Source organism: Planococcus citri, chromosome 2 (assembly GCF_950023065.1).
Source record: "Planococcus citri chromosome 2, ihPlaCitr1.1, whole genome shotgun sequence".
Lineage (NCBI taxonomy): Eukaryota > Metazoa > Arthropoda > Insecta > Hemiptera > Pseudococcidae > Planococcus > Planococcus citri.
Window position 1 is genome coordinate 14,052,448 of NC_088678.1, and position 19,761 is coordinate 14,072,208.

Genomic DNA, 19,761 nt, shown 5'->3' on the forward strand with positions numbered 1-19,761 from the left:
TTATATATCGCAGTATAAAGTTATTAAAAATTACAAAAAAGATATTATATTACTTCGATTTACATAATAGGCACAACAATCTTATTTTATTCATCGAAAATGAATGATAAATACATAAATTCAAGAAACACACGAAGAAGAAATATCAAATTTCTACATAGGTAGTATAATAAATACATACAATTATAAAAATGGCGACAACAACGTGAGACTAGTAAAAATGTAAATAAAATATTTTCGGTGGTTTCCGAAGTCAATATTTAAATACTTTTCTATTCGCCTTCTAGAAATTCTCTTTCTAGAGCAGCCCCCATAACGTTCCATTCGCCATCGCTCTCCCGTTCTTCTTCGGTACCTTCCTCTGTATTGTAATCGATATCTAAATCACTGGGTAGTTTTTCACCTCGACGAAATCTCGTACTTATGGTATCATCGTCGTCGTCGTCGGAATCTTCGCCTTCTTTTTCATCTTCATCGTCTTCGCCATCTTCATCATCATCTAGCGTTTTATCGAAATCGAAATCGTCTTCGACTTGTTTACGTCTTTTGCGTTTTCTGATTTTGGAGAATTTTTCGAATCTCGATTCATCTTCTGCAACGTAATCGAATACCTATGTAAATTTCGAGTATTAAGACACGAGTTCGTAATCCAATTATTACTTACCTTCTTGCGAACTAGAACTGGACTCGTTTTCCATTTTCCTCTTTCTACCAGCGTTAACTTGAGTTGCATCGTTGGAATCATCTTCATCGTCCGATCTGAACGCATCATCGGCTCCGTCAGCTTCGCCATCTGATTCTTTAAATATATCTTCAACTTCACCGGCCATCGACTCGATATCTTCCGAAGACAAAGACATCAATGGATTGAAGCTATACATGAACCCAGCAGCTTGATTGGAATTCACGTTGTTGGTAATTTGATATGGTAACGGTTCGGGGTGTTCGGGGCTTCGGCAATGATCCGGTGGTTTTCTAGATTCGTTATTAAATACAGCGTTTCTTAAAGGGAACATGCGTTCGTCTACCTTTTCCCATCGTTCCGCGCACGTCCATAACCATTCGGGAGTAACCAGCTTTAGATTTCGTCTACGATAAGCAGCGTGCACTTTGGCTGTACCGGATCTCAAAGCTACCAAATGCGTGGTACTGTTTTCGATATTTTGAGTAACTTTAGCTCCCAGAGATCGAGCGATTTTGTAAGCCGAGCTTTTCTCCAATTGTACTTTGTTCGAAATGATGCCACTGAACACGATGCTGACACCTTCCAAAACTTTCGCTCTCACTTCCGGTATGAGTTCTTTTAAATCTGGGATTATACTGGTAGCTTCTAAACGTTTGAAAAATTCTGCGTGGATAGTTTTCAGAATTTCCTCCAAGTACAATAAGTAGTCGTCTGTTTCTTCTATGATGACGAAACCGTGCTCGTCTAGTAGCGGTTTGGGGATAGTTGCGGGTACTTGGACTCCTTCGGGAGCAGGTTCAAAGGGTGGTTTCGAGCTGGGTTCTGGAGGTTTGTTTGAGAGATCTGGGGCGTCTGTGGAATCTAGAATAAAATCGAATTGTATTAATTTTTATTCTGCATGAATAACGTTAATAGTCCGGCATATGACAATAGGAGTAATTGCACCCCCCCCCCCGTCGATCCTCCGGGTCAACTTTTTTCTTAAAGGGGACATCCTAAGGAACATATTAAAAGCAAACTTGCCAAAAAAAAAGTCGGTAAAAGTTGGCCTTACTTACAAAATGGAGGCCATTTTGACTGACAGGTCAGCCGAAATCACAGATTTTGCGTTTTAACATAGGACTTGCACGAACTTTTTCAAACTTTTCAAAGATAGATCGAAAGATCGGGCAAAAATTTATCACCTGTCAAAATTTCAAGTGCTAAAGTGCGTTTTTCGATTTTTGGTGAATTTTTGAAAATCAAATTCAGGCCAAAAATGAGGGGGAAAAAATCAAAATTATGCCAAATTGACCAAGAAAGCTGAAATTTGGGATATACCCTATTTTCGACATGCCAACTCGATTGGAAACTGTTTCAACCCGTTTTGAGCAGTTCTGGAGCCTCCAGCAGATTTTTGAAACTCGAAATTCCCACAAAATTCCATCAAATTGGAGTTGTAAAGCTAAAATTCATTCTAAAAACTAATTTCAATACGATACGAAGTACTGCAGGCGAATTTCAAGTCGTTTTGGAGCCTCCTGCGACTTTTTTGAAAATTACTGGAGCCTCCAGTAGATTTTTCAAACTCTAAATTTTCACAAAATTTCATCAAATGGAGATGGAAAGCTGAAATTTACTCTACACTTCAATTTTAACACCCTCTGAAGACGACTTCAGGTGGGTTCAAGTAATTTTAGGGCCTCCAGCAATTTTTGAAACTTGAAATTTCCCCTAAATTAATTTATCAAATGGAGTTGGCAAGCTGAAATTTACTTCGCAGATTACATGGTGGTTTCAAATGGTTTTGAAGCTTCCAACTACTTTTAGGAAATTTCAATTTTCCAAAAAAAGTCATACAACCTTTCAAAAAGTTGCTGGAGGCTCCAAAACGACTTGAAATTCACCAGCAGTCAACATCGTAGCGTATTGAAGTTAGTTTGCAGAATGAATTTCGACTCTCCATCTTAGTTTGATGAAATTTTGGGGAAATTTCAAGTTTAAAAAATCTACTGGAGGCTCCAGTAATTTTCAAACAAGTCGTTGGAGTCTCCAGTAATTTTCAAAAAAGTCGTTGGAGGCTCCAAAACGACTTGAAATTCACCAGCAGTCAACTTCGTAGCGTATTGAAATTAGTTTGCAGAATGAATTTCGACTCTCCATCTTAGTTTGATGAAATTTTGGGGAAATTTCAAGTTTAAAAAATCTACTGGAGGCTCCAGTAATTTTCAAAAAAGTCGTTGGAAGCTCTAAAATGACTTGAAATCCACCAGAAGTCGTTTTCAGAGGGTGTTAAAATTGGAGTGTAGAGTAAATTTCAGCTTTCCATCTCCATTTTGATGAAATTTTGTGAAAATTTAAAGTTTCAAAAATCTCCTGGAGGCTCCAGTAATTTTCAAAAAAGTCGTTGGAGGCTCTAAAATGACTTGAAATTCACCAGAAGTCGTTTTCAGAGGCTGTTAAAATTGGAGTGTAGAGTAAATTTCAGCTTTCCATCTCCATTTGATGAAATTTTGTGAAAATTTAAAGTTTCAAAAATCTGCTAGAGACTTCAGGAATTTTCAAAAAGTCGCTGGAGGCTCCAAAACGACTTGAAATTAGTTTTTAGAATAAATTTCAGCTTTACAACTCCAATTTGATGGAATTTTGTGGGAATTATTTTGAGTTTCAAAAATCTGCTGGAGTCTCCAGAACTGCTCAAAACGGGTTGAAACCGTTTCCAATCGATTTGGCATGTCGAAAATAGGGTATATCCCAAATTTCAGCTTTCTTGGTCAATTTGGCATAATTTTTATTTTTTCCCTCATTTTTGGCCTAAATTCGATTTTCAAAAATTCACCAAAAATCGAAAAACGCACTTTAGCACTTGAAATTTGGACAGGTGATGAATTTTTGCTTGCTCGTTTGATCTACTTTTGTAAAGTTTGAAAAAGTTTGTGCAAGTCCTATGTTAAAACGCAAAATCTGCGATTTCGGCTGACCTGTCAATCAAAATGGCCGCCATTTTGTAAGTAAGGCCAACTTTTTTTTGGCAAGTTTGCTTTAAAATGTTCCTTATGATGTCCCCTTTAAGAAAAAAGTTATTCCAGAGAATCGGCGGGCGGGGGGGGGGGTGCAATTACTCCTATTGTCATATGCCGGACTATAAATAAAACCAGCACCTTTTTCTGGTATAGGTTCGCCAGGTTCAGGAACATTGGGGGTTTCTTCGGGAGGTGTAATTTCGGTAGCAGGTTCCGTTGGAGTTGAATTTCCAACGGTGCTTTCATCAGGTTTGGAATTTTCGTTACTTTCCAAAGCATTCTCCGAGGCTGGAGTTTCATCAGGTTTAGATTCCTCAGGGGTTTCCAAAGCATTCTCCGAGACCGGTGTTTCATCAGGTTTAGATTCCTCAGGAGTTTCTAAAGCATTCTCCGAGACTGGAGTTTCATCAGGTTTAGATTCCTCAGTGGTTTCCACAACATCGATGACTGGAATTTCATCAGACGTAGGATTCTTGTTTTCCAAAATAACTTCGGTTTCTGCGGTTTCATTAGATTCTAAAACCGTCTCGGTATCCATAGTTTTGTCAGGTTTGGAATCCTCCTTGTTTTCCATCACAACTTCGGTAGGTTGGATTTCAGCAGATTCGATATTTTCGTCATTTGGCAGAACAGTATCGGTAATTGAAGCTGTATCGAGTTTTGAATTCGCTTCATGAGCCAAACCATCAGAATTAACGAGCTTATCGGAATTTAAGACCGGTTCATCTGGCGACACATCCATGACTAGGGGTTTATCAGATTCGGAATCCAAATCTTTCATTTCAACATCTGTGATTGGGGCTTCATCATTTTGTTTATCGAGATCTTTAAATTAGTAAAATAAAAAATCATCGATAAAATTTTTAGAAAACATCGAATACTCGTGCATTAGACTTCATTTTACCTCCAGTACTTTTGTCGTCTACAGTTGATTCTCCGTTTTGATTTTGATTCACAGGGTGATCGACCACATCATCGGAGCTTTTTACACCCTCTTCGCCATTTTCTGTTTTATTCTCCTCAGGATCGCCTGCTTTTTCATCGGTATCCGATTTCTCCGCATCATCTAGGAAAAATACATACAAAATATCAACTCGGGTGGAAACATTATTAACGAGTAAAGACTCGATGAATTCAACCAACTTGTCTGATTTTCATTGAGCTGTGAAAAATCGTATCCTTGTTTTTCATCATCGTTTTCACATTTCGTTAAACCAGGAGGAGCGTGGATATCTCCGGTATGTTGAAAGAAATGATACGGTTTTACGTGAATCAGATTAGATGCATGGTCCCAAACATCCTCTCGATCGTCGATAATACAGACCATTTGTTCGCCGCAAGGAAACAAAGCTCTGGAATTAAAGCGACAATGAAACTCAAATTTTTACACAAATTTTTCACCAAAAAAAAAAAAATGTATGTAGGTACTTTAAATTAGCTGTTTTTGAATTAGGATCGAAACATTCGTCACGTGAGAGTATTCGGTGAGAGAATAATTTGCCATCCGGATCTAAGAATCGAGTTATGGTATGCGCGTATCTGCGAGAGCCGAATGTACAAATATGTAATTCGTATTTTTCGCTGACAGTTTTGAGAAATTCGTGTGTACCGGGACGTAGTCTGGTATGGTACCATGTTGATTGAGGACCGTAAAGTTGAAAATGGTAAACATCCTACGTAAATGAGAAAAAATAACGATTTTATAAATTCGATACAGTATAAAAATTCAGTAAAAAAATGAAAAAAAAATTACTTTAATATTATTAGGAATGTTGTCATTTGTTGTGTGAATAAGAGTTTGATCAAGATCAACCAATAAAACCAATTTTTTCTGTTCCAATAATCTATTCATGTCAGCTTTACCAAGAATCTGAGCATGCTGCGAAAAAAAAATCAATTAATGTACGAATCGATTCATTTTCAAGTACCTTCGGAATAGGTAAGCTTACTTCTTGATCAACTTTAAGTTCAGGTACCATATGAACCATGGATACCGACGCTGTCGAAACTTGGCCTCCTTCTTTAGCATTTTCTTTCTGTAAATCTGCTCCACATTCGGCACACAGATCTTTTATTACCGTAGGATGGCTACATTTCTTTTCTAATTCCGCAATAATGGACCTAACACGAAAATAAACTCGATGAGATTCGCATTCGCTCATTTGATATGTCATATTTCAAGTCGAAACTTATCGTACATACCCGGCAGCAACAATATCGCCTTCTTTTACCAAGATTTTCTTCACGATGCCTACTTCTGTGCTTTTCAATTTCTTTTGTTTAGGCTCGTCGTCTTTTTGGTGCATTGATTCGTAAATAAGTATGATTCGACCATCGTACAACATCGTGCCAGCTTTCACCTTTAGCTTGGAAACTTTGATTTCTTCATTTACAGATATACTTCTGCTGTTACCTTCCATCGTAGAAGCAATTAAATCCAGCCAGATGATGTAAATAATCGAGAATACTTTATGGTAAAGTGGTCAGGAGGAGCCGATCGACGATGGAAATCAAGACCGAAAATTCATTCCTGAAGATCGGGGCGCCGTTGGATTTTGAACATAGATCACTTGAACTGCTGTTGTATCATTTAAATAAGAATTCGCGAGGTTAAATTTTTAAATTTTAATTAATTATTCGTTAAAAAAATTTCTTACCGTTACGCATTGCTTGTTTATCAAAAATTTTTTTGTTTGTTTACATTTTTTTCTAATCACTCCATGTGTCCATGTTTTGTTACAGTCGTGCTAAACGACATTTGGACGAAGTGGTAATTATTTTCAATTTTTTCAAATATATTGGTGATTTTTAGAAATTTTTAATTAATTAAACATTTTATTTCATTTATAGAAGTATTATTTCATCTGATTTTTGATAATTTATTGAGTTTTTTCGTCGAAAATGATCCTTTTTGTGATACGCTAAGTTGTTTACAAAGTGGTAAAATTTCATCTGTGACAACGTTTCATCCAGTAAATTTTGCAACACTGTGGAAATGGAAAAGAACCGTTTGATAATTTTTTTTTCAATTCAAAATTTTTTCATATTTTTTGATGAAGAAAACTGGAAAATTTCTCAAAATTTTTATTTTTCATACTTGTCGTGAACATTTATTTTCCAAATAGATGAAATTTCAGTTCAGGAGTTGTCCTTAGAAGCGATGGTTGTTTAATTTTTAATCGTGAAGATCCCATGTTTGCTCCCATGTCTAATTTTTTATCACTATTATCATCGCATTTCCCGCCGATTTCTGTATTTTATTCGGAATCTGTTTGATTTATGATCATTGATCATTTTCATTTTAATTAATTATATTTATCGAATTCATCATGAATACATACATATTCCCTTTAAGCGCTGAGGACTGCGTGGATACTGACGATTTAGACGTTGATGTACTTGGTGAGTAAAAAAACACTGTTCATTTCGAGTACGTAGATCTATTTCAATAAATTCAACGTTGTTTACTTTTGGCTTACAGATCTGCTGAAAAAAAGAGGCAGAATATTCTCTTGTACGCCTTTACAAAATATCTCCTTCAGAAGATCAGATCTAAGAAAGTTCAACGATTTACTAGCTAATGATATCCTTAAACACGAATCTAATCAATCGATCAAATATAATGCTACGTTCAATAGGGTGGACACGAACTCGACTCAGTCGTTCTTAAAGGTACGTGACGATAATGAATGAAACGGCCAATCTATACCTACAAGGTTACTCTAATGCTACTTTCGATTGCAGATAAGTGTGGAAAAATGCCAAAATAATCGTGCCCTTGGCGTTGTTTACGAAGGATTGTTTTTTACGTGGAAGTTGAACGATTCCGGTGACCAGAATGATGTGAATTTACCATTATTATACTGTATAGGAAATCAGAGGATCGTAAATTTAATCAATTCCGTGATTGAAAGACAGTTCAGCTGTACCATATCGGCTACTATTTTTTCCCAATCGGAGTTCAAGTGGTTGGTGGTTTTGGCATTACAACACATAACGCATACGCCCAAAGATATCCAATTAGTTTATGAAATTCCTCGTATAGAATCGAAATTCAGTTTCTTCGTGTCTTTTGAAACATTAAAAGATATATGGAAACGGTGAGTTGAATGCTGTTCGAAGTATAGCTGCTGGATTTCTTTGTCAATGTTCTAATATGCCTCTGTTTAATGTAGAATTCGTACAGAAACCGAAGAAGAATCTAATAATATAGAATATGGGGAAGTAGCTTCGTTGCACGCAGCTTTTGAAGAGCATGTCATAAATACTTATGGAGTTGACTTGACCCATTTTCATTTAAAAATGGTTTCCATTCCTGGGTATCTTACGTTAGATGTATCTGGAAAGGTAGTTATATTTTTTTGAACGAATTGGCCTCTAAATTATTTCTGTTATTTATTCTATTTGGTTTTTAATTTCAGGTACAAATATCGAAGAACGAATTGTTCGATTTCTTCTATAGATTAATGAATGATGCGATGTTATTAAGATAATTACTACGTTATCGTGTTGGTTCTTTTTTTTACGAGAGGTGAAAATGGAATAGATCCAAGTTGGTAAGAATTTTTTACAAATTTGATCCATGCTGATTCATAAGGTTATATTGTTATTAGAAGGTTATAATCGAATGTATTAATTGTAAATTTTATAAAATATGTATTTATACGCTTCCAGATGAATAACTGTGTTAATTGTATTGTAAAAAGGTCTGTGATAAGAAATTTGTTTTAATTTTTGTACAAATATTCTTATGTAATTGGTTATTTTAATGTATTATTTTTTATTTTATTACGAATAAATACATATTTGTACTTTTGAAGGTACTTATATCTTTTATTCGTAATTTAGAAATAACTGACGTGGTATTACAATTTTTTTCAAGTTTGAGTAAAATTGCTAAAATTATTTTGGATTAAGTTTCGTGTCTATTTTTTTTTAAATCCATCTTCAGTGTGTTTATCGAAAAACAGTGATTATCCAATTTTAAAATTTCCAATGAATGGACCAGAAATTTGACAGCCATTAGGTTCTTCAGCTCTTGTCAAGAAAACGTCTGCAAAAAAATGCATGGCTATAACGAATTGATCATTCAAATTTTTTCCCACGTTTACTTATCAGTTATTTAATTTTTTGGTGCAATTAGCGATTAAAAACAATGTAAAATTTCATTAATTTTAATTCACAGGCTGTTTTTTCGTTCAAAAAATGAAATACTTAACATGATAATTCAATTGAGAATCATCGCAGGTATGACTACAATATTTTGAATCAAATAGTTTTTTTTTTTTAAATCATTGAAATTTGATAAAACTTGATTTTTTTTCAAAACTGAATCGACAGGATTACTATACATAGCAATAGTAAGAATAGAAATCACATTTTGTGCGAAGGAGTGCAAAGTAGAAAATTTAAAGGCTGACTGTTCCTCAAGAGGCTTTGACGATATTCCACAAACCCTAGATATGAATCTGATAGTACGTTGCAGAATTACAATTACGATACAACATTTCAGATTAGGTATTATGTATTAATTTGTTGATAATATTAATTTAGGAGTTGAACGCGTCCTACAATCCCATAGCTGAATTGACCGCTGACACATTCAAAAGATACCCTAAGTTATTAACTCTCGATTTACGCGGCGTAGCACCAAATGATAAACGTCATAACGGAACCAGCTACAAGCCCACTGTATTTGTTCCTCTGAAGGAGCTCGTCAATCTGGACATTAGTGAATCGGGATTCCACGTAGCTTTATACGCTACAGAATTCATTTGGCCCACAACGCTGCAAATTTTGTCAGTTAATTCGATGAAATATTTTAAATTTCTTTCGCTCAATTTGACGAGTTTATCTCGATTAGAAGAACTGAACGCTAGAAGAAATGATTTGAGGATTTTCCCTAGTTTGCATCCACAAGCTCCTATAATTTGGATCGATTTCCGTGAGAATCCGTGGGATAATGTTACAGCCGAAGACTTGGCACCTTATTGTCTTCTGAAGACTTTCCTTATAACTGTAACAGGAGACGGTAAGCTGAACCTCGCTACGGGTTCTTGTACTTGTCGACGTCTAGAAGCTTGGATGTTGGTGAACAAAATCCGGGGTTTTGAATTCAATTGCCAGCCACCTCGTAAGTGACGAGTTTTAAGTACCTACTTACGTATTTAAATACACAGATAGGAAGAATATGTCGACATTTCTCTTTAGAGTGTGACAAAATGTCGTACTGGCATGGTTCGTAGGTAGGTATTATTTTCCCTGACGCTGAAATTTTATGTGCCGAAGTGCATTTTTCGATTTTACGTGAATTTCTAAAAACCAAATTTGGGCCAAAAATGAGAAAAAATGAAAAACTCAGAATACAGATACCGTATTTTTGACTCGCCAAATCGATTGGAAGCGATTTCGAATTGTTTTGAGCAGTTCTGGAGTTTCCAGCAGATTTTTAAAACTAGAAATTTTCACAATATTTTACCAAATGAAATTGAAGCATGTGTTTCCAAAACACACTAACTAAGTCCAAAAAAATATTGATAAGAAATTCATGGAAGACCCTTGGGCACAATATATCAAAAAATTGACCATTTTGGGCCACAACATTATGCTAGATGGCCTTGCAACCTCAGAATCTTTGAAAATGGACTTAGTGCGTTTCGAAAACACATGCTTCAATTGTATAGCTGAAATTCACCCTGCTCCTTAATTTCAACATTCTGATTCGACTGATCGTGGTTTCAAGTAGTTTTAGAGCCTGCGGTCACTTTTTAGAAATTCCGGATTTTCTTAAAGTAGGTACTTACCTAAGTATTATTTTTTTCTATCCAAAAAGTGATCTTTTTTTACAGAAATTGTCAAATTCTTGCTATTTACAAAAAATTTGACAAAAATTCTCACTTTTTGCATACCACACCTACCTACTTAGATAATACATATTATAAAATTTTACTTTTTTCTAAAAATTCCAAAAATGTAGGTTTTTTTTTGAAAAATTGCCCTAGAAGTCCTTCTAAAATTATTGTGGAAGCCTTGCTTTTTTACTAAAATTGTTCAAAATTCTCGCTTTTTCAAAAATGAAAAAAATTTGTTGGTTAGCAAAGTGCCTAAAATTGTTTTTTTTTGCAGGCAATTCCAAAGTTTTACATTTTTATAGGTAACAAATTTTTCAAGAGTCTCGCTTTTTTGCCATAAGTTGACAAATACCTACCTACATCACTTTTTTGCCACTAATTACCTACCTTGTTTTTCGACAAAATGTGCTGGTTTTTCAGCAAAATTATTGAAAAGTCTCACTGCTTTCAAGATTAGGTAGCCTATCAATAGTTTTGCTTTTTTACCATAAATTGCCTACTAGGTATAAGAGATCCCGCTTTTTCCCAAAATTGTCAAAGTATTGCTTCTTGTCATAAATTGTCAAAAATTTTACATTTTTCAAAGTTGACATTTTTGCTTTTTAGCAAAATAACTAATTTTTTTTCTTTTGTAAAAAATTCCAAAAATCTCACTTTTTTCCAAAATTTTCCAAAAAACCCTCCCATCTGCGAAAAATTATTAAAATTTCACTTTTTGCCAAAAACTGCTATTTTTTGACAAAAATTTAAAATTGCAAAAATTCTCAATTTACTGCCAAAATTTGCCATAAAATAGCCAAATAGATTAGTGCAACTTTTAAAGATTAAAAACCAGAACATTTCGATTTGAAATTTGCTAGTTTATTCTTTTCTATCTACTGGGGTCTGGGGTGCCCAAAAGTCAGTTTAAGCCATCAAAATTCACATACATATAATTCAAGAACTAACCCTCCTAAAGAAAAACTATAACGACATTGATCTGATAGGAAATTTTATCCTCCACAATTTTCTTCATTGTCATTTTTCTCAAGGATGCACCGTTCGCCGAGAAAATCAACTTTTATGTCAAGAAACGTGAATTTATAAGAAAAAATGAGGGAAAAAAATTTAAAATTAATTCAGCAGTTAAGTTCTGCTATTTTTAACATGATTCCCATAATTTGATGAAATATAAATAATCTATTCAAAAAAAAACACATCAAAAAATGTTTTTTCACAAAAATGCCAGACCCTTGGGAGGGGGGGGGTGCTACCCAAATCAAATTTTGTAAAAATGAAAAAAAATCGAGTGATGTGTCTAAATTTAGGTTTTTTGGGTCGAGAAACACGAATCTGAGGTCTTTTTTCCCCTCAGACCCCTTGGGGAGGTGCTACCAAAATCAAATTTTGTAAAAATGAAAAAAAAATCGAGTGATATGTTAAAATATATGTTTTTTGGGTTAAGAAACACGAATCTGAGGTCCTTTTTTCGCTCAGACCCTTCGGGGGCCATTGAGGAGGTGCTGCCATTCTTGAGATATCTCGTCTCAAATGCAACTAAGTACATTTTAACTAAATTAATAGTCCGGCATATGACAATAGGAGTAATTGCACCCCCCGCCGATCCTCCGGGATAACATTTTTCTTAAAGGGGACATCCTAAGGAACATTTTAATGCAAAGTTGCCAAAAAAAAAGTTGGCCTTACTTACAAAATGGCGGCCATTTTGATTGACAGGTCAGCCGAAATCGCAGATTTTGCGTTTTAACATAGGACTTGCACAAACTTTTTCAAACTTTACAAAGGTAGATCGAAAGATCATGCAAAAATTTATCACCTGTCCAAATTTCAAGTGCTAAATTGCGTTTTTTGATTTTTGGTGAATTTTTGAAAATCGAATTTAGGCCAAAAATGAGGGAAAAATTCAAAATTTTACCAAATTGACCAAGAAAGCTGAAATTTGGGATATACCCTATTTTCGACATTCCAAATCGATTGGAAACGGTTTCAACCCGTTTTGAGCAGTTCTGGAGCCTCCAGCAGATTTTTAAACTTGAAATTCCCACAAAATTCCATCAAATTGGAGTTGTAAAGCTAAAATTCATTCTAAAAACTAGTTTCAATATGCTACGAAGTACTGCAGGTGAATTTCAAGTTGTTTTGGAGCCTCCAGCGACTTTTTGAAAATTCCTGAAGCCTCCAGCAGATTTTTGAAACTTTAAATTTTCACAAAATTTCATCAAATGGAGATGGAAAGCTGACATTTACTCTACACTCCAATTTTAACACCCTCTGAAAACGACTTCTGGTGGATTTCAAGTCATTTTAAAGCCTTCAACGACTTTTTTGAAAATTACTGGAGCCTCCAGTAGATTTTTGAAACTTGAAATTTCCCCAAAATGTTATCAAACCAAGATGGAGAGTCGAAATTCATTCCGCACACTAATTTCAATACGCTACGAAGTTGACTGCTGGTGAATTTCAAGTCTTCTTGGAGCCTCCAGCAACTTTTTGAAAGGTTGTAAGGTGCACCGGGGCAAGTCAGAATGATTTTTCGCAATTTCAACTTTGACCAGCTGTTACTCCCCTTCTAATGAACCAATATGGATCAAATTTATTATGTAGGCTCCCATAAGGGTTCTTAACCTATGGTGAAAATTTGAGCGCGATTGACGCAGTAGCTTTCGCTCAGTGGAATAAAATCTAAACTGTTCTGACTTTCCCCAATTGAAGGAAGTCAGAACAGGCTAAACTTTGCAGAGGCGTAGATCACAAACGGAGCGTCCTAGAAAAATTGCATAGAAACAAAATTGTAGAGAATTTAATTCTCTTTGAGATTACTCTCATCAGATTTTCACTAGGACGCACGGTTCGTCCGCTATATGCGAAAAACTAAGAAATAGAAAGTCTGTATTTTAGACCAAATTCAAAACACGTTCAAAACAACAGCAAAATACAATTGAACCAAAGACATCTAAAATGAAACTGAATCGCGAAAATTTCTATGCCGTGATGAAGTAGGGGTAGTACCCTCAAGTCACCTTTAGTGGCACTTCGCCAGATATAAACCTCTAGGTGCTAGAGCAAGTTTTCTAACTTACCCCGAATTCCAACTTCCCCCGGTGCACCTTATGACGTTTTTTTGAAAAATTGAAATTTCCTAAAAGTAGCTGGAAGCTTCAAAACCATTTGAAACCACCATGTAGTCTGCGAAGTAAATTTCAGCTTGCAAACTCCATTTGATAAATTAATGTTGGGGAAATTTCAAGTTTCAAAAATCTACTGGAGGCTCCAGTAATTTTCAAAAAAGTCGCTGGGGGCCCTAAAATGACTTGAACCCACCTGAAATCGTTTTCAGAGGGTGTTAAAATTGAAGTGTGGAATAAATTTCAGCTTTCCATCTCCATTTGATGAAATTTTGTGAAAATTTAAAGTTCCAAAAATCTGCTAGAGGCTCCAGTAATTTTCAAAAAAAGTCGCTGGTGGTCCTAAAATTACTTGAACCCACCTAAAGTCGTCTTCCGAGGGTGTTAAAATTGGAGTGTAGAGTAAATTTCAGCTTTCCATCTCCATTTGATGAAATTTTGTCAAAATTTAAGATTCAAAAATCTGACGGAGGTTTCAGGAATTTTTAAAAAGTCGCTGGAGCCTCCAAAACGACTTGAAATTCACCTGCAGTACTTCGTAGGGTATTGAAATTAGTTTTTAGAATGAATTTTAGCTTTACAACTCCAATTTGATGGAATTTTGTGGGAATTTAGAGTTTCAAAAATCTGCTGGAGGCTCCAGAACTGCTCAAAACGGGTTGAAACTGTTTCCAGTTGATTTGGCATGTCGAAAATAGGGAATATCCCAAATTTCAGCTTTCATGGTCAATTTGGTAAAATTTTGAATTTTTCCCTCATTTTTGGCCTAAATTCGATTTTCAAAAATTCACCAAAAATCGAAAAACACACTTTAGCATTTGAAATTTGGACAGGTGATAAATTTTTGCATGATCTTTCGATCTACCTTTGTAAAGTTTGAAAAAGTTTGTGCAAGTCCTATGTTAAAACGCAAAATCTGCGATTTCGGCTGACTTGTCAATCAAAATGGCCGCCATTTTGTAAGTAAGGCCAACTTTTTTTTTGGCAACTTTGCATTAAAATGTTCCTTAGGATGTCCCCTTTAAGAAAAATGTTGTCCCGGATGATCGGCGGGGGGGGGGGTGCAATTACTCCTATTGTCATATGCCGGACTATAACGCGAAGTAATTGTAAGTGAATAGGTAAGGTATAGCCTAAGTTCTTTTATTCGACTCGCTACAAAACCCCGATTGCGTGAAAATGTATGTTGTTGAGTGTGTAGAATTTGGGTGTGGTTAGTTACTTTGCGACTAGACGCGATTTTTCAAGTTATGGTATAAAATAACTGACGATATGTTATCAGGTCGAATGATTGCAAAAACTGATAAATAAAACCTCCAACCAAAAAAACCTGGATTTTGATACGCTACTCGAATTTTTGTGATTTTTTCAAAATTTTATTTGGTAGCACCTCCTCATAGGGGCTGAGTGAAAAAAGAACTTCAGATTCGTGTTTCTCGACCCAAAAAACCTACATTTTGACGTATCACTAAATTTTTTTTATTTTTACAAAATTTGATTTCGGTAGCATCTCCCCAAGGGCCCTTAAGGGTACTGAGGAAAAAAAGTACCTCAGATTCGTGTTTCACCACCCAAAACACCTATACATATGTATTTTAACATATCAATCGATTTTTTTTCATTTCTGCAAAATTTGATTTTGGTAGCACCTCCCCAAGGGGTCTGAGGGAAAAAAGGACCTCAGATTCGTGTTTCTCGGCCCAAAAAACCTACATTTTGACATAGCATTCGTTGTTTTTTCATTTTTACAAAATTTGATTTTTATTAGAACCCCCCTCTCTCCCTCCCTCTCTCTCAAAGGGTCTGGTGTTTTTGTAAAAAAAAAAAAAAAATTGAAAAGATCATTTTTCATATTTCAGACTGCTGAATTAATTTTAAATTTTTTTCACCGATTTTTTTTTTTTTGGATGAACTGTAAAAAAAAAAAAAAAAACACATTTTAAAAGAATTACCTATTTTGAATTAAAAATTGAGTCATGATTTTTGAGATTGAGAGCATTGAAGAAGAGCAACGTGAATAATCAATATGTGTTAAAATTTTGCTAGAATTTCAAATTTCAAATTTTTCGATGAAAATAATTTTTTGATTTTTTTTTTGGAGAATTTTGAGTTTCCACCTGAGTTGTGATTTTCACGATTTTTGAAAAAGTGTCATACGAACTGTTAAAATGGGTTAGAATTTGGCCAGAATTTCAAATATTTCGATGAAAATGTTTTTTGAGCATTGCTGATGCATTCTGAGCTCAAAATTAGTACCTAGTTGTGATTTTCGAGATTTTTGAATTATCGTCCTCCAATCAATCAAAAAGGGTTAAAATTTAACCAGAATTACGTTATTTTCCTAAAATTGCAGATCTTGTGACAATTTTGAAAAAACTGGTGTTTCCGAAAAAGTGAAAAGTCGCTGGAGGCTCCAAAACGACTTGAAATCACATTCAAGCGACTCGCAGCATGATGAAATTAAAGTGAATTTCAATCGATTTGTCGGGTCAAAAGTAGAGAATATCTCGAATTTCAGTTTTCAGTTGTGATTTTTTCCTCATTTTTGGCCCAAATTTGATTTTCTAAAATTTACGAAAAATCGAAAAATGCTTCTTAGCAGCTGAAATTTTAGCTAGTGATATATTTTTTCATGCTCTTTCAATTCAACTTTATCCTGTGCAAAGATCCTACGGAGTTGGGACAGTTAGGACGCCTTCCTTGTCAGCAGTGTAGTCAGTAATTAATTTGACCTACGCCTAGGCTTAATCAATATGCATTTTATTCCAGGTTTAGCTCCCGATGAGACGGACCCTTGTCAAGTTAAAATATTCAGCGATAAAATGTGGGAACAGCGGAAGGAATGTTTCGATCGACAACCGTGGTCTCCTTTTTGGAAAGGGTTAATAATTGTCGCACTGTTGTGTCTAATTGTCCCTGCCATCTGGTGTAGTATAGAGGGCTATAAGTATTACATGAGGAGAAAAGGAAAGACTGCTTCTGGTAGGGGTCTTCGGATATATTCCAGTTATGGATATTTCTTAGTTAAATTCATACGCTTGCTTTTGTTATTCTACAGATGACTCGGCTGCTGCCTCTTCATCAGACGATGCTGCTACATCATCAGATGCGAACGATGAACCACCGACTGAAAATCAAGAATCAGCAGATTAGGAATATTGGAGTTTGTATTATTGAGAACCGTTTTTCAAACTGTAAGCTTATCAAGTTTCAAGTCGGAGGATTGTAAATATATGTAGAGTAAATGTGAGGATTTATTTAGATAAATCAGCTTTTATTACAAGTATTGAAGAATGATTTACATGTAACTTTTCGAGGAATACATTATACTTTGCTCATCATTGTGTTACTCATATTTTTGAAAGAAATGAAATATACCTGAATAGCATTATTCCAGACTTCTTGCATATAAAACAGGTACATGAACTTTGTACTTCGCATTATTGAAATCATGTCGTAGGAAATATCACATCGGAACAATTCACTCGCTCTAACAATGACTAATGAGTCATATTTGACCGTTGATTTCATACCACTAGACAAACGCTATCTCACAAAATTCATTAAATGACGTCACTGTTCGACACGGGGAAAAAAGAAAATCAATAAAGAGACGAGCACGAAAAAAAAAAAAAGATACGATACGTTCGGTGTCATAGTCAAATGATAAACTATTGATATATTTAAAATTCCAAATTATGTACATTAAACACTTATTTTATTTAAATAGACTAGTTACGATTACAGTAATAATTATTCCTCCGTGATAATTCTCAATCTAATATCACAAATTGTACAATACACGACACGACATACGAACCAAAGTGTAACTTTTCCCAATAAGGAAGCCTGCATTAAATCCTAGTACTCGAGTAATCTATCTATAAATATATAAATATTGTGCGTAGAAAAAAAAGGGATTTAAAAAAAAAAGATAAAATAATATAACTCCAAAAAAAAAAAAACTTGACAAATTTATTACGAAACGCGTTGCTAAAAATCATAACCGTATTCTACGATAAAATGAAGGGAAAAAAAGTATAACGAGAAGCCTTTTTTTTTTTTTCTTCAAAAACAACCTTATTATATAAAAACATACTCGAACAACGTTATTATAAATTAATAACATAAATTCGTAATTCGTAACAAAACGAATTGAACGAAATTACGTAATTTTGATATTCTTAAAAGTATTTATATCGGTTAAAAAATAAAAAAAGCCACATCAGCATGCCATTCATTCAACTTAAGCATACGTATATTAAGCAAACACAGAATTTTAAGTAATGAGAGAGGAGGAGCAGCGAAACTCGTATTATTAATAATGGCGTACTCACGAATACAAAAGGTAAAAACTTTTTTTCAATCGTGTTCCGGCGGTAAAAATATATAAATTAATCGAGATATCAAAAAGAGAGACTCGCCAGATGCGAATAATAATTTTGGTCTGAAGGATTGGAAAAAAATAATAAAAGCTGAATATGGGTTTCCATTTTTTTCGAGACGAAATAAAAATAAAAACTCTTGGTAAGAACCGAATGGCAGCGTTAATAATTCAACTCAACAACAACCGCTGCCTTCCATTCTTCGATTACTTGTCGGTAAGTTTGGGCTGGTAGGAGAATGTTGAGGTCCGATTTTTATACCGTTCGCCTATAAAAGCAGATAAAAATTCGTATCAAAATACGCAGTATTTATTGATTCAGTTTGGAGATAAAATACACACACGTAATACAGATTAAACAAACATACTTCGTTGTTAATGTCGAAAACTCCCTCTTGTATTTTTTCGTAAATTTCTTTGGCTGTGTTAATAAAAGCATCTTCGACATTGGCCGCTGTTTTGGCTGACGTTTCCATAAATATCAAACCGTGTTCGTGAGCAAATGCTTCGCCTTCTTCTCGTTTTACCTCTCGTCTTGATTCGAGATCACTACGTAAAACGTAATAAATTATTAAAGAGAGTGCTACGTTGTGGTTGTAAAATTTACCAAATTACTCGTTATTTACCTTTTGTTACCGATTAACATTATAACCATATTGGAATTAGAGTGCTGTCTGGCATCTTCTAACCAGGTGGTTAGATGATTGAATGTTTCACGACGAGTTATATCGTATACCAACAAAGCACCAGCTGCACCTCGATAATAAGATCTGGTAATAGAACGGAATGCTTCTTGACCAGCAGTGTCCCATATTTGCAATTTTATCTGTTTATTGTCGATGGTTATCATACGTGCTCCGAATTCAACTCCTAAAACACATCAATCAGACAGGAATTAGAACGTATCGTTCAACTATTACGTCCGATGTGTCCCAAATTGCTCACCAATGGTCAAATCATGGACTGGTTGAAATCTTTTATCCGTGAATTGTAACAATAGACATGATTTTCCAACACCTAAATCAAACAAAGAGATTCATCGATTATAAGGCCATTACAATTGATTGACATCCAGGAACATACGTAGAACAAAATGCCCCAGATTCATGAGTAAAAGATCCATTAGGTACATGGATCGATTAAGGATGAAAATGACATGCAATATTTGATTATTTTATTGGTTTAAGGATGATATTGGCTTACCTGTGTCACCTATGATGATGTATTTAAATAAATAAGCGTAAGACATGGTTTAAGCAATTTAATCAGATACAAGAGACGAAACTGAACTGAATAGTGAATGATGATAATATCAAACGTAATACACTGCACTATTAATTAGAATTGACAAACAAAGAATATAAACATATGTTTTAATAAAAGAGAAAGACGAAACAAACACAAAATCTTTCTTATTCTCAGAATTTGATCACGCAATCGCAAGATTTTTCATCACAAAACAGCGCAGTTTGGGATTCATTGTTTTAATACGAGTTTACAAATCACTGAGAATTGTGCAAATTCGTTCGTCTAACGAGTGTTTACGAAATTAATTTCAATTTTTTTCAGTTATGGGTCATTATTTTACATTATTGAGATGAGAATTGACGTAAAATTAAATTTTATGTACAAATTTGATGTCAATTTTTAATTTCGTCATCATTTTTATCCAATTTTTTGATAAAATATGAAAAAAAATTGTGAAACGAATCAT

At 34.6% G+C, this 19,761-nt stretch overlaps 4 protein-coding genes across 4 annotated transcripts; 2 read left to right on the forward strand and 2 right to left on the reverse strand.

Annotated features, from left to right (window-relative positions):
* Positions 1–30: 30 nt before the first annotated feature.
* Fcp1 (RNA polymerase II subunit A C-terminal domain phosphatase Fcp1) lies at positions 31–6,439 on the reverse strand. The gene is made up of 10 exons (XM_065348728.1): positions 6,345–6,439; positions 5,890–6,265; positions 5,637–5,808; positions 5,441–5,566; positions 5,116–5,360; positions 4,831–5,039; positions 4,592–4,753; positions 3,826–4,512; positions 665–1,546; positions 31–592 (listed from the first exon to the last, which is right to left on the reverse strand). The coding sequence occupies exons 2-10, from the start codon at positions 6,105–6,107 to the stop codon at positions 273–275; spliced, it is 3,021 nt and encodes a 1,006-aa protein (XP_065204800.1). The 5' UTR covers positions 6,108–6,265; positions 6,345–6,439; the 3' UTR covers positions 31–272.
* Positions 6,440–6,707: 268 nt separating this feature from the next.
* Positions 6,708–8,510, forward strand: LOC135834764 (uncharacterized). The gene is made up of 5 exons (XM_065348731.1): positions 6,708–7,089; positions 7,169–7,359; positions 7,432–7,787; positions 7,863–8,034; positions 8,109–8,510. Exons 1-5 carry the CDS (start codon positions 7,017–7,019, stop codon positions 8,178–8,180), a joined length of 864 nt encoding a protein of 287 aa, XP_065204803.1. The 5' UTR covers positions 6,708–7,016; the 3' UTR covers positions 8,181–8,510.
* A 129-nt stretch (positions 8,511–8,639) lies between these two features.
* LOC135834763 (uncharacterized) lies at positions 8,640–18,061 on the forward strand. The gene is made up of 5 exons (XM_065348730.1): positions 8,640–8,934; positions 9,028–9,161; positions 9,241–9,820; positions 16,433–16,645; positions 16,722–18,061. Exons 1-5 carry the CDS (start codon positions 8,907–8,909, stop codon positions 16,814–16,816), a joined length of 1,050 nt encoding a protein of 349 aa, XP_065204802.1. The 5' UTR covers positions 8,640–8,906; the 3' UTR covers positions 16,817–18,061.
* Positions 17,310–19,476, reverse strand: Rab2 (RAS oncogene family member Rab2). The gene is made up of 5 exons (XM_065348732.1): positions 19,251–19,476; positions 18,993–19,064; positions 18,674–18,917; positions 18,416–18,596; positions 17,310–18,316 (listed from the first exon to the last, which is right to left on the reverse strand). The coding sequence occupies exons 1-5, from the start codon at positions 19,294–19,296 to the stop codon at positions 18,224–18,226; spliced, it is 636 nt and encodes a 211-aa protein (XP_065204804.1). The 5' UTR covers positions 19,297–19,476; the 3' UTR covers positions 17,310–18,223.
* Positions 19,477–19,761: the final 285 nt, after the last annotated feature.

Bases quoted from the DNA above. Each gene is read 5' to 3' on its own strand.
- LOC135834763 (XM_065348730.1), top strand. From the start codon at position 8,907: ATGATAATTCAATTGAGAATCATCGCAG. The intron at 8,935-9,027 runs GTATGACTACAA...CTGAATCGACAG, and splicing joins TCAATTGAGAATCATCGCAG to GATTACTATACATAGCAATA. The intron at 9,162-9,240 runs GTACGTTGCAGA...ATATTAATTTAG, and splicing joins CCCTAGATATGAATCTGATA to GAGTTGAACGCGTCCTACAA.
- LOC135834764 (XM_065348731.1), top strand. From the start codon at position 7,017: ATGAATACATACATATTCCCTTTAAGCGCTGAGGACTGCGTGGATACT. The intron at 7,090-7,168 runs GTGAGTAAAAAA...TTTGGCTTACAG, and splicing joins TTTAGACGTTGATGTACTTG to ATCTGCTGAAAAAAAGAGGC. The intron at 7,788-7,862 runs GTGAGTTGAATG...TGTTTAATGTAG, and splicing joins TTAAAAGATATATGGAAACG to AATTCGTACAGAAACCGAAG.
- Fcp1 (XM_065348728.1), bottom strand. From the start codon at position 6,107: ATGGAAGGTAACAGCAGAAGTATATCTGTAAATGAAGAAATCAAAGTT. The intron at 5,361-5,440 runs GTAATTTTTTTT...TCATTTACGTAG, and splicing joins ACATTCCTAATAATATTAAA to GATGTTTACCATTTTCAACT. The intron at 4,754-4,830 runs GTTGGTTGAATT...TATTTTTCCTAG, and splicing joins GCTCAATGAAAATCAGACAA to ATGATGCGGAGAAATCGGAT.
- Rab2 (XM_065348732.1), bottom strand. From the start codon at position 19,296: ATGTCTTACGCTTATTTATTTAAATACATCATCATAGGTGACACAG. The intron at 18,597-18,673 runs GTAAATAACGAG...CGTTTTACGTAG, and splicing joins ATGTTAATCGGTAACAAAAG to TGATCTCGAATCAAGACGAG. The intron at 18,317-18,415 runs GTATGTTTGTTT...CTGCTTTTATAG, and splicing joins TTTTCGACATTAACAACGAA to GCGAACGGTATAAAAATCGG.